The following is a 14,895-nucleotide window of genomic DNA, read 5'->3' as shown; positions in this document are numbered from 1 at the left end:
ACTTTTGCTTATCACCAGGCATATTGAGGTCAAACGCATTCAAATCTATTATTTAAAAAAATCCACAATTGTTTAATTCAAGAATGTTTGCTACAAAAGTTCTACACGTGCTACGAGCGTTTGGCGTAGAGCGTCTACGCCGTAGCGGCTGCTTAGGTACTATTTTTCATGATACATATAATCACGCATCTGCATCCCTCCCTCAAAAAAAAAAACATACATACATATAATCACGTCTATATCCCTTGCGGCGTAGACAGAGCCAACAGTCATAAAAAAGACTGATAGGCCACATTTAGCTATTTGATTTGATGATAGAATTGACATTCAAATAGTGACAGGTTAGCCCATCGCTTAAAAGAAGAATTCCAAGTTTATAAGCCTATCCCTTAGTCGCTTTACGACATCCATGTGAAAGTGTTGGTACTATTATTTATATATATATATATATATATATATATATATATATGTTACTATAACAAATTACCCGCATATACTTGATGACAGACAGACAGGAATCAACCTATTAAACCAGCTTGATACCATTTAGTGGCAATCAACTCATCCGACCGACAACTATTAATCGTAGTAGATCGCTCACTCGGCAAGACGGAAAGATATATTGCTAGAGTAAAAAAACGCAATGAACGTTGAACTGAATGGGGGTAATTATTGTCGTTTATCCGAATGCTGGATTAGTGCTTTATCTTTAGTTAGCTGGTTGTATGTAATGGTGGGACTAAAATAAGACTTGATGGAAAGGTTTGAAGTCTCGCAATGAATTTTTTGTGTAAAAAAAAATGTACGATCTTTCAAGTGACATACATACATGTTATCATGTCTATACCTCTTGCAGGGTAGACAGAGCAAACAGTCTTGAAAAGCTACTAGGCCACGTTTAGCTATTTGACTTTAAGAAAGAATTGATATTTAAATAGTGACAGGTTGCTAGCCCATCGCCTAAAAGAAGAATCCTAAGTTTGTAAGCATATCCCTTAGTCACCTTTTACGACATCCATGGGAAACAAAGTGGTCCTATTTTTTTTTGTATTGGTGCCGGGAACCACACTGTACGATTGTATGTTGAAGGTTTATAAGCCTACCTCTTAGTCGCCGCAAAATTGATACAAAAAAAAATTAACCAAAACGTCAAAGTTAAATTAAACCCCTATTACAAAGTTAGAGAGTATGTTGTATGTATATTGTTCTGTTTACCAAGTTCAAAATTCCATCACTCAATTTAACGGCTCCAAAAGTTGAAAATCATAATGGACGGTAATGTAGGAGTAGTTCATACGAACCGCCCTAAACAAACAGACACTACAAACTTTAAATTCGCGTGTTACACCCGCCTTTAGGGCTGTCACTAAACTTTAAATTAATTATTGTGATATAAAGGATTGGTGCTTTAGGTAATGGTTGACGGCCTCTGTGGCGCAGCGGTAGTACGCTTGTCTGTGACACCAGATGTCCCGGGTTCAAATCCCGGCCAGGGCATGATGAGAAAAGAACTTTTTCTGATTTACCTGGGTCTTGGATGTTTATATATATAAGTATTTATTATAAAATATAGTATCGTTGAGTTAGTATCTCGTAACACAAGTCTCGAACTCACATCGAGGCTAACTCAATCAGAGTAATTAGTCCCGAAAAAAAAATGGTATGGTACTGCAGTGTAGCTTGTTCAGCCGCTTCTTCTACACATGCGCTTTGGAAGCGGTAGTAGTTATAATTAGATTTAAGCGATGTGACGTCAATAGGTGATACCTTGTATCCAATTTTGAAAATAAATCTATCCTATTCGAATGGTACTAAAAATAGGCCTTATTTGAAAGGAATATTACCATGAAGCTGTCATGGAAATTCCGTAGAAGTTCCGATGCCCAGGGGTCATATTGTTCCTACTTATAAGTAGGAATCGTATAAATGATATTGCAATAGAGATTTTCGAATTGAAATGAAATTTAAAAAAATAGGACTAGAACCAAGAATAAGACCACTCCTCCTTATTCCTATGGATGTCGTAAAAGGCGACTAATGGATAGGCTTATTAACTTGGGATTCCTCTTTAAGGCGATGTGCTAGCAACCTTTCCTTATTTGAAAATCAATTCTGTCATTGAACCAAACAGCTGAACGTGGCCTTTCAGAATATCAAAGTCACTTGGCTTTATCTACACCGTAAAGAATGTAGACGTGACTATATGTGTATGGAAATATAAATGTCAGCCCTGCACATAGTATCAAACAGTTGGAACTAAAGTAACTTGTATATAACAAACACTTTATTGCAGTTAGACTTCGAAATTGGGTAATTGAGTACTTACAGAGGCGAAACATTTCAGACACAAGTCCTTAAACTCACCGCAAATAAGTATATCAGGGTAACAAACATACAAACATGGTCACGTCTTTATCCTTTGTAGAGTAGACAGAGCCAACAGTCTTGAAAAGAATGATAGGCCACATTCAGCTATTTTGCTTAATGGTAGAATTGAGATTCAAATAGGTTGCTAGCCCATCGCCTAAAAAAAGAATCCCAAGTTTGTAAGCCTATCCTTTAGTCGCCTTTTACAACATCCATGGGAAAGAGATGGAATGGTCCTATTCTTTTTTTGTACTGGTGCCGGGAACCACACGGCACAGGGTAACTCTAAAATAAGAGTTCAAATTGACTATCAGGTCAAGAGTAGCCGAAACCGCCGAGCGTGCATTAAGAGAGTTATGAATGTGGATGAAGCGAAGGTAGTATGCAGAGATCGTGGCAAGTGGAAAGATGTAGTCTCTGCCTACCCTCTCCGGGACAAAGGCGTTTTTATGTATTTATGTATATTTATGTATGTAAATGGACTATTAAAACCGTAAATGAGCCGTGTCGTTTCTGTCATTTCCCTTCATATCACTCCTATTGATGTTGTAAAAGGTGACAATGGGAAAAGGCTAAAAAACTTGTGATTCTACTTGTTCTTGGCTAGCAACCTGTCACTGTTTGCATCTCAATTCCATTTTAAGCCAAACGGCTGAACGTGGCCTTTCAGTATTTTCAAGACTGTCTGTCCCGCAAGGAATATAGACGTGATTTAATGTATGTTTGTATGTATAACAAGATAACATCTGTAGAGGTTGCGTGTCGACCCCTACTATCAATTAACATTAACCGTTCGGAAATAAAAGTATAATACTCTTACGAGAGGCTACTGACTTTTAGGATGAGCAATTAACTCTACTCGTGCTTAGCAATAGTAACCATTCATTCATTTATTCATATGATTATGTCTATATTCCTTGCGGGGTAGACGGAGCCAGCAGTCTTAAAAGACTGGCAGGCTACATCCAGCTGTTAGGCTTTATGATAAAATTCAGATTCAAATAGTGACAGGTTGCTAGCCCATCGCCTAAAATTAGAACCCTAAGTTAATTAGCTCATCACTTAGAAGCCTTTTACGACATCCATGGGAAAGAGATGGAGTGATCCAATTCTTTTCTGTATTGGTCTTGCCCGCAGGGGATATAGACGTGACTATATGTATGTGTCCTTTTGTTTCCTTTTAGACGGCCTCTGCGCAGCGGTAGAACGTTTGTTTGTGACATCGGAGGTCCCGGTTTCGAATCCCGGCCAGGGCATTACGAGAAAAGAACGTTTTCTGGTGTAGGATATTTATCTATATAAATATTTTATATTTTTTATAAAATACAGTATCATTGAGTTAGTATCTCATAACACAAGTCTCGAACTTACTTCGAGGCTAACTCGATCAATGTAATTTGTCCCGTATATATTTATTTATTTCCACTAACCTCTTTCACAGAACGCCCCCTCATAGTCTCCGTCTCGACATTCGCAGATTGGTCCATCATCAGTGCTGATGCAGACACCGCCGTGCTGACACGGGTCCCGGCGCTCGCAAGCGTCTCCACTTGCATTGCTCCGTGATGACTGCAACAATGATGATCATTTTAAACCGCTATATAACTGTGTATATACGATTCCTGCTTTATTAGTAGGAACATTATGAATCCTCGGCATCGCAATAATATGGAACTTCCATGGAATTTCCATGACAGCTTCAGGGTAATATTCCTTTCAAATAAAGCCTATTGTTAGTACCATTACCTAAAGTACCAATCCTTTAGTGCCGTGTGGTTCCCGACACCAATAGAAAAAAGAATAGGACCACTCCATGTCTTTCCCATGGATGTCATGAAAAGCGACTAAGGGATAGGCTTACAAACTTGGGATTCTCTCTTAGGCGATGGGCTAGCAACCTGTCACTATTTGAATCTCAATTCTATCATTAAGCCGAACAGCTGAACGTGGCCTATCAGTCTTTTAAGACTGTTGGCTCTATCTACCCCACAAGGGATATATAGATGTGATTATGTGTATGTATGTATGTATATGTTACATCTTTTTGGTTACAAATTTTACGAGTACGCGCTTTTTACTCGTACCTCAGTACCAATGTGTCTGTTAGCTTATAAAATTAATGGCGTCGTGAGAGCCATGAAACGGGAACAGAAGACATAAATATTCTCAATCTAGTGACCTTTCAAACAAGGAAATACATTCAGACTTATTTCCTACCGATTCATTAACGAAATATCATTAAACCGACCTATAAAATACCCCAAAAGAATTGCATTGCTAAGCTACTATTGCCCTTAATTCTATCATTAAAGTTTTATTTTCCGTTAGCGTTCTCTTTTCTTAGGGTTCCGTACGAATTAAGAAATATCTTAATCAACTGCAGTATTTGATTTGCATCTTTCAGCGCCCCAGGGTTTTAAGTCGCAAAACAGACATACGGTATTTTTCAACTCAGCAGTGAAGAAAACTCTTAGGTAAGTAAAAGGCATCAAAATATATTTTGCATTATATGTATATGTATATATATATATATATCACTATTTGAATCTCAATTCTATCATTAAGTCAAACAGCTGAACGTGGCCCTTCAGTTAGTTCAAGACTGTTGGCTCTCGCTCTACCCCGCAAGGGATATAGACGTGATGATATGTATATAAATATACATTGATAATAAACTATTAATTGCACAAAGAGATAAAGAAAATAAGAACAAAAATGTGGCTATGAGTTACAAAGGCGGACTTATCGCTAAAACAATCTCTTCCAATCAACAAAAAGAAGAATTGAAACTGAAAAAAGGCGACTTTAAAAACATACTTCTGGCGTTAGTCCCGGTTGAGTCCTCAAATTCACCTCCTTTGGTTGTTATTGGAAAGGTTAATTAAATTTACTCAAATTTCTTACTCAAACTAAGTTTACTGCCGCTTCCAAAGCTTCAGTGCAGGAGAAGCGATAACAAACTGCACTGCAGCATTTCCTTCAACAACGTCAACTTCACGACTGTCTGAACTTAGAATAGAAATGTGGATTCACGTCCCTGACGAGACCTGACCACAATCTTGGATCAAATCATCCTACTTCCTACTACTATTATAAAGGCGAAAGTTTGTATGGATGTATGGATGTTTGTTACTCTTTCACACAAAAACTACTGAACCGATTACCATGAAATTTGGTATGTAGGTAGCTGAAGACCCAGAATAACACATAGGCTACTTTTTATCCCAGAGTTCCCGCGGGATTGATAGGGTTTCCATGCGGACGAAGTCGCGGGCGGCCTCTAGTACTATTATAAAGGCGAAAGTTTGTATGGATGTATGGATGTTTGTTACTCTTTCACGCAAAAACTACTGAACCGATTACCATGAAATTTGGTATGTAGATAGCTGAAGACCCAGAATAACACATAGGCTACTTTTTATCCCAGAGTTCCCGCGGGATTGATAGGGTTTCCATGCGGACGAAGTCGCGGGCGGCCTCTAGTATTGTTATAAAAAAAATACATATCAACAAATTCGCGCTTTGTTCTATGAAGCTCCAACTCACACTTGACCGATTTCTCCGCGCATCGGCGGTTCCGTGCTCTAATCCAACTCGCACTTGACCGATTTTTTTGTAAGTTCGGATCTCGCTGAATGATTTATTCAGGAGGCCGGGGGTTGAACGGCCTGCCAGGCACTTATTGAAATAAAAGTCTTTGAAATCGGTTAAGTCAATAATTTATTATTTTTGTTGCCCCGACTGATGTGTATAGACCTTTTTCATGTATTTTATTTTTAGGTGGTTTTATTTGGTGGCTATGAAAGTCTTTGGTAAGTAATATAATGAAGTTAGAAACTAAATCGATTAGTCCTTGTAACTTCAATTATTTCAGTACCTTCTTAATTTCATATTAAAAATTATTAAAATAGGAAGTTAATTTCAAACACATCAAGGTGAAAATGCAGTGTAGTTTGTTCTGCCGCTACTTCTACACGTGAGCTATTAATATTATAAATGCGAAAGTTTGTGAGTATGTCAGTATGGATGTTTGTTTCTCTTTCAAGCAAAAACTTCAAAACCGATTACGATGAAATTTGGTATGTAGGTAGCTGAAGACCTATAACAACGTATAGGCTACTTTTTATCCCGTAGTTCCCGCGGGATTGATTCCACGCGGACGAAGTCGCGGGCGGCTTCTAGTTATTATAAAATGTTGTATCTTTGAGTTAGTATCTCATAACACAAATCTCGAACCTACATCGAGGCTGACTCAATCTGTGTAATATGTCCCGTTTATATTTATTTATTTATTATTCTCTTTAAAAACCGCATTGGCCAATAAAAATAAACTTCTTATTCGGATCGTATTCCTCCACAACTCTTATCTAAAGTTGACGGCGCGTCGGTTTGTGTGAAAAGGGTACGATATCGTCCGCTTTCACACGATTTGATCGTAATATTTTGTTTTATACATACATACATATAATCACGTCTATATACCGTACGGGGTAGACAGAGCCAACAGTCTCGAAAAGATCAATAAGGCACGATCAGCTGTTTGGCTTAATGAATGAATTGAGATTCAAATAGTGACAGGTTGCTAGCCAATCGCCTAAAAAAAGCATCCCAAGTTTGTAAGCCTATCCCTTAGTCACCTTTTACGACATCCATGGGAAAGAGATGGAGGGGTCCTATTCTTTTTTGTACTGGTGCCGGGAACCACACGGCACTGTAATACATACCTACATCAGAAAAAGCTATGAGTCAATACGCTCTGAATGCATTAATCACCCACGTTTGAGGAATGGCCCCAACGTTTTAGAATTCACTTCGCATTCACTCTCACATCACGTGCGGTACGCGGACCGCATAGCGTGTAGATACTATGAGTTGTTTGCGAAAAGACGAAACGCATCAAGTTGTCTTTGATACTTCAAAGCTCGTACAGATACAGAGCACCTTAATTGTATTGACATCTTTGTATTTACCTGTATTTACAAATAAATTATTTTGATTTTGATTTGATTCGTAAGGAAGAAAAAATTACCAGACGTGGACGTAAAAAAATACTACATTACAAAAGTGTGGTCGTAGAAAATCATTAAGCCAAAGCTGAGCGTGGCCTATCAGTGTTTTAAAGACTGTCGGCTCTGTCTACCCCACAAGGGATATAGACGTGACCATATGTATATATGTGTTATAGTTGTTCTGTATAAAAGAAATCTGGGAATGATGAAAAATTAATTGATTTGAGTTTCTTCAGATTTCTTTAAAATTTTCTTTCTTAACCAAAAGTAAATGTAACTACACATTTCTTTTTATACATTACACTCCTAATAAATAGTTTAACATAAGGGGCAGTGAGGTAGCGTCATAAGGTCAGTCAGTAAGTCGTCACTATTTAAATCTCAATTCTATCATTAAGCCAAATAGCTGAACGTGGCCATTCGGTATATTCAAGACTGTTGGCTCTGTCTACCTTACAAAGGATATAGACGTGACTATGTATGTATGTTAACTCCAAAACCCATTTATCTATATAGATGTTGAATAAGAAAAATGGTACGTCACAACTAGTCCATTTACTATCGTATCACGTTTCCGCAGAGCACGTATTGCATAGACAATGCATTTCATTTTCTCCTGTCCAAATTTATTTGCAGCTAAAAGGGAGTTAATGTTTTTCGCGTACTTACTTAGACAGTGTCGTGTGGTTCCCGGCACGTACCTTAAGAGAAATACTAATAAAATTGAGATTCTTTTTATAGGCGATGGGCTAGCAACCTGTTAATATTTGAATCTCACTTCCAACATTTGGCCATACAACTGTAAGTGGTATGTCAGTCTTTTCAAGACTAATGACTCTATCTACTCCGCAAGTGGCCTTTCAGTATTCCCAAGGATGTTGGCTCTGTCTATCCCGCAAGGAATATAGACGTGACTATACGTAGTACGTATGATACTTTTGATATGATGCACAACGAAAATACGTCATAACATATTATAATTGGAAAGTTGAATAACGTATCTTGATCAAATTAAGGACGTCCTGGTAAAGGGTCAGGTCAAAAGTACTCGAAACCGCCGAGCTTGTATGAAGAGAGTTATGAATGCGGATTAAGCGAAGGAAGTATGCATAGATCGTAGCAAGTGGAAAGAGGTAGTCTCTAGAAAGAGGCATGATTTTATGTATGTATGTTGAATAACGTTGCGCCGTGTGGTTCCCATGCACCAATAAAAAAATACAGAATATGACCACTCTATGTCGTTCCCATGGATGTCGTAGAAGGCGACTAAGAGATAGGCTTATTAACTTGGGATTCTTCTTTTAGGCGATGGGCTAGCAACTTTTCACTATTTGAATCTCAATTCTATCATTATTATCTATTATATAATTGAGATTCAAATAGTGACAGGTTGCTAGCCCATCGCCTAAAAAAGAAACCCAAGTTTGTAAGCCAATCCCTTAGTCGCCTTTTACGACATCCATGTGAAAGAGATGGAGTGGTCCTGTTCTTTTTTGTATTGGTGCCGGGAACCAAACGACAAAAGTATAATTTCAATACATGAAAATACATTTTCATCTCTACTTTTCAATCCATCCCAGATTCCGTACACGTATTCTGAACGCAAGTCACCTCGATAAATTCATTCGATGATATTACTATTGTACGACTTTCAATATTAATATCATGTAGGTATTGTGATATAGTAAAAGTTCATACATACATACCTACATCCTACTGATATTATAAATGCGAAAGTTTGTCAGAATGTCACAATTCCCTTATAGTAAAAACTAGCTTTTGCCCGCGGCTTCGCCCGCGCAAATGCATTTTAGATTATAAGGATACGCCATAAAATTTCACCTATTTTTTAATCCCGTATCGTGCGGGACTGTTTTAAGTTTATATTTGATTTAAATTCATATGGCTTCTCCCGTCTTGTCCCGTCTCTTCCCATTCTGTTCCGTCCCGTCCCAACCTGTTGGGTCCCATCCTGTCCCGTCTAGTCCTATCCTGTCCTATCCCATCCTATTTAGTGCCATCCTGTTTTCCGCAACTGATACGTATTTTTTACTAACCAATATTTAAGACTTCTCGCACTTCGACACCCATCAAAAAACGAAGATTTATACAAACTTCCAACCCTTATTTTTCGCCCTTGAGATGCAGTTATCAAAATCCAATGTTTTAATGATTATTTCATACTAACCAAAATTTATTGCATGTGCCCAACGTTAAAATTGACGAAATTTCATACAAATTTACAACCCCTATTTCACCGCGATAGGAATGCAATTTTCAAAATCCAATAAATGAATTAATATTTTAATCTAACCGTAAATTTAAATCTAATGTGTCCAACATTAAAAAATGACGAAGTTTCATACAAAGTTGCAACCCCTATTTCACCCCCTTAGGAATGCAATTTTCAAAATTCAATTAATGAATTATTGTTTTAATATATCCGTAAATTTTCATCATAAATTTCATGCGTCCAACATTAAAAATGACGAAGTTTCATACAAACTTGCAACCCCTATTTCACCCCCTTAAAATGCAATTTACAAAATCTAATTAATGAATTATTATTTTAATCTAACCGTTAAAATAAAATTCGGGTGTTTTATTTATGCATACCGATTACGCCGAGATTTATGGACCGATTTACGTGATTCTTTTTTTGTTCGGTAGAGTATACTTTCAAGTTGGTCCCGTTGTTACCTAGTCAGGATCTGATGATGGTATTCCAGGGAAATCAAGGGCAAACCTCAAATTTACAGGCAATTACGTTTTTGACAATTTCATAGATCTGTTTAAGTATTTGCGTCTGATAGTCATCATCCCATGTGAATGAGCTGATGATGGAAGGTACAACTCCTCAACGGTTAGGAGTTGAAAGAAAATTCTTACGAAGTTATACGTACATGTGAGGCTATTAGGTTGACCTGATAATAAAAAGTAAATCTCATTAACGTTAAGAATTTAGGTGAAAATGGATGCGGACAAATTTCGTCTCTTCACTTGTTTCCTTTTAGCTGTTTGTATGGGTAGTGTTAACACAAAATAGGGATTTAAAGGCGTGATGTTATTAATGTTATGCATGTATGTACATAATTATGTATGTTATTATGTATGTTAAAGAGACGACTGAAAGTTGTCATACAAAGTCTTTTTTTTTTTAAGGATGGGAAATCATCAAATGACCTCTCCCGCTCTGGGTGGAACGGAAGGGAGTGTCAGACTTTTACTGACTAAAACCCACCTCGTTCCTTCAGTTGCCCTTTGCGTTCCGGAGCCACGGTATCTCGTTAGAACTTTCCCGCAGCCCCGGCTCAGTTTATCCCGTTTCCCCCCCTTGGGGGTTGACATTTCAAAAATCCCTTCCTAGTGCTCACTTATGTTACTAAAGGAACCTCTGTTCAAAATCTCAGACTCCTATACCGAGCGGTTTCGGCTGTGCGTTAATAAATCAGTCACCCAATCGCACCCCCTAAATCACGATTGGAGGGTAGTTTGAAAAAACTTATAATGTCAAACATTATAAGTTTTTTCAAACTACTTTACTTGCCTATGTACGTGTTCATGCCAAGTTTCAAGTTTATAAACCCAAGGAATAAGATTTTTCATAGAAACGTTTTTACCCCTTTTCCCCCCCTTGGGGGTTGAATTTCCAAAAATCCTTTCTTAGTGCTCCCCTACATATCCCAAGGAACCTACATTCCAAATTTCAGCTGTCTACGACCAGTAGTTTCGACTGTGCGTTGTCTGTCAGTCAGTCACTCAGTAACGGAAGAGTTTTATATATATAAGATTCTGCGACTAAAATTAAAAAATTAACGTAGCATGAAACTATTGCCACATAACACAGCATGTATACGATTGTGTCATAGATTCCCATGGATGTCGTAAAAGACGACTTTTTAGTTAATTATTTATTTATTTATTTACGCCAAAAATACAACGGTAGTAATACACCTCTTACAGTATTTGGCAAGGAATTCTTATAAGTATAACAAAATAAAATAAAATCTTGACAGTCTTAATTTCAACTAAAAGGACAAATAATAAGTATACTATGGGTAAGAAACAAAGAAGTAACTTACAGAAACAAACAATTTGAAGTACATTTACCTTTCTCACAAAATAACAAAAAAATTCTTATAATCGTATTCCATCCATCCACATAAATATCACAATCAGGATGTTAATTTAAGAATGCGTTTGTGAATTTGAATGAATTTAAGAATTATATATTACCCTCTCCCTTGATAGACTTTTACAATCCACACCGAAAGAGAAGCAGATGTCACACACTATGTTTTTTCTTTTCTACCAAACTCGTTAAGAGGCTTATCATAATTTAATTTTATGACTTTTTTACATAATATGTAAAATATATATACTAGACAATGATGACGTAACATTTACACTATACATACATACGTCGTGGTCACGTCTATATCCCTTGCGGGGTAGACAGAGCCGATAGTCTGGAAAAGACTGAATGGCCACGTTCAGCTATTTGGCTTAATGATAGAATTGAGATTCGAATAGTGACAGGTTGCTAGCCTATCGCCTAAAAAAGAATCTCAAGTTTGTGAGCCTATCCCTTAGTCGCCTTTTAGGACATCCATGGGAAAGAAATGGAGTGGTTCTATTCTTTTTTGTATTGGTGCCGGGAACCACACGGCACTACACACTATAGTACATATATTTACACTATACTACATATATTTACACTATACTACATATATTTACACTATACTACATATATTATAGTGTAAATATCACGTCGCATCCCGTAAGTAACAAGTCGTCTCGTCCCTCATTAGAAACCAAAAGTTTTTTCAGTTTGTCGCGGGTTCATTATCAGGCTGCGACAAATGGATGGGAACAATGGCGGCCAATATCTGAGAGTGACTTTATGGAGGAGTTCCCTTCAGTTGCTACTCTGCGCTTTGAGTTTAAACGTTTGTATTTTTATGCTTTTTTTATGCATCTGGTTGTATATGTCATTCGCTTAAATATTTAAAAAAAAATTGAGTTATGCATAAATTATTTTCTATTTTGTTTTTTAATTTACTTAATAGATTTGTTAAAAGTTATTTTAGTAATTATATTATCAACGATTGAACGTTATTCAGAGCTTTAATACCTTAGTAAGGAAAAGATAAAATGCCATTAGCGTTTAATAAAGAAAAATACGTAATTAATTTTAAAAGCTCAAAAATGTATAAAGTAGGAATATGTTTTAAAATTATAATTAATGTTTAAACAGACATAAAGGTGAAAAAACTATATGAAAATCTTCCCACGCAAGTAAGTTAACTAATCTTCAAAGCTTGCTTCTTTTAAGCTATGAACTCTCAACCTATTCTAAACAAATTTTCATTGAACATTTGGTACAGTTTTTGCATTTTCAAAAGTATATTTACGAAGTTATTAGTAACTAAAGTAATCTAAACAAGCCTTTTTCAGAAAATTTTGCACAAGCGAAATGTGGGCGTTACGTGGGATGAGTTGTGGGCGAGTTCTGCATTTTAAATTAATGTACTGATAAAATAATCTTATTCAATTTCGAGAATATAATATTTGACATCCATAAAAATTTATTGTCATTTTGATAAAATTATAATTATTATTTTTAGACGGTTTTGGATCACATACATCTAAAGTTAAATAGACGAATGAAGCTGTTATATTTATTAAATTGGCAACATTTCACACCAAGACTAAAAGTTTTTTTTTAATATTTACGACTACTTTTTACCTGCAGTTTCGCCTACGGGTTTTCGCAAATTCCACGGGATAAATTTTACCTGCATGTAAAGCACCCTATGTCCCAGACTCACAATTATATAAAAAAAATGTCAACAAGATTGGTTTAGTAGATAACGCGTTAAAAAAAAGAGATTACAATCATCTTAAATGTATAAATAGATTAATGAGTGTTGAGACATCGAAAAAAGGTAAATGATGGTGGATGAGGTGTGGTTCCCGGCACCAATAGAAAAACGAATAGGACTACTCCATATCTTTCCCATGGATGTCGTAAAAGACGACTAAAGGATTGGCTTCGCGTGTTAAGACTAGTAGCTCTGTACACCCCGTATCGTGTGTGTGTGTAAAAATGAAACTGAAATAAATTGCGCTCTTCTGTTATTTTTCACTCCAAAAAGACAAAGTACACTGAAAACTCATATATTTACTGGAGTTTTTATGTTACATACACCTGTTGTTTTCATTACTTATATACATACATGTAATCACGTCTATATCCCTTGCGGGGAAAACAGATCCAACAGTTTTGAAAAGACTGATAAGCCACGTTCAGCTGTTTGGCTTAATGATAGAATTGAGATTCAAATAGTGACAGGTTGCTAGCCCATCACCTAAAAAAGATTCCCAAGTTTATAAACATATAGCTTATTCGCCTTTTACGACATCCACGGGCACGAGATGGAGTGTTCCTCTCTTTTATCGGTGCCGGGAACCACACGGCATACCTTCACTTGTTTTTAAGTACGAGTAGATTACAAATGGTTTTATTTTTAATACTCGTTCAAATTCACCGATTCCACTCCGACCCACGCAGTAATTTCAAGCAACCAATTGTCCAAAACAACGAACGAGTTCTTTGTGACACAGACAATCCAATTAATAAGTAATTTTCAGGAATATCACCGACACGAATAAAACAGTGTTTGCATTATAACTGGTCCTTTGAGATTCTGCGCGATTATTTCATAAAATTCGTATCTAATTGAGTCTTCATTGAATTCACATAATGCAAGGGAGAATTAACATTAATTTTAATTCAATAAACTTTTAATAACCGATGAGCTGGTATGAGGAGATTTAATGTGTCGTGAAAGGCGACTATGGGAATAGCTTATAAACTTGGGATATTTTGGTCCATGGGCTAGCAACCTGTCACTATATGCAACTCAATTTTATCATAAAGCCATAGAACTGAGGGTGCTTTTTTGTATTGGTGCCGTGTGGTTCCGGCACCAATACAAAAAAGAATAGAACCACTCCATCTCTTTTCAATGGACGTCGTAAAAGGCGACTAAGGGATAGGCTCAAAAAACTTGGGATTCTTATTTAGGGGATGGGCTAGCAACCTATCACTATTAGAATCTCAATTCTATTAGTAAGCCAAATAGCTGAACGTGGCCATTCAGTCTTTTCAAGACTGTTGGCACTGTCTACCCCGCAAGGGATATAGACGTGATTATACGTAATGTATGTAAAAGTAAACTTACCTAATTTTGAATTCAAAATTTTCCATTATAAGTACAACCACCCTTAAGCCAATAAAGCCTGTCTTTATTCCAAACACCCCATCTTTTCAAAATAAGCCAAGCGGTTATTTTTGGAATCGTTTATAATTAATTTTCGAACGGGGAACTCCTTTTCCAATTAACTATAACACGAATTTTGAATTAATGGAATACATAGGTACATACATATTTACCATTGCGGGTTAGACTGAGCTTATATTCTCGAAAAGATCTACCGAGTAGCTCTCGGAAAT

At 36.6% G+C, this 14,895-nt stretch overlaps 1 protein-coding gene across 1 annotated transcript in view; it reads right to left on the bottom strand.

The window, feature by feature from the left end:
- The window catches only part of LOC106137408 (neurexin 1), a 177,306-nt gene that overhangs the window by 77,449 nt on the left and 84,962 nt on the right, over window positions 1-14,895 (bottom strand). Inside the window, exon 5 of the mRNA XM_060949277.1 lies at window positions 3,798-3,936. Coding sequence (XP_060805260.1) covers window positions 3,798-3,936 — 139 coding nt within the window. The remainder of the gene's footprint in view (window positions 1-3,797; window positions 3,937-14,895) is intronic.

The sequence above is a fragment of the Amyelois transitella genome, chromosome 18, assembly GCF_032362555.1.
Source record: "Amyelois transitella isolate CPQ chromosome 18, ilAmyTran1.1, whole genome shotgun sequence".
NCBI classification, from domain to species: Eukaryota; Metazoa; Arthropoda; class Insecta; order Lepidoptera; family Pyralidae; genus Amyelois; species Amyelois transitella.
The sequence above is the reverse complement of the archived record's forward strand: the minus strand, read 5'-3'. Positions and strand labels throughout refer to the sequence as shown.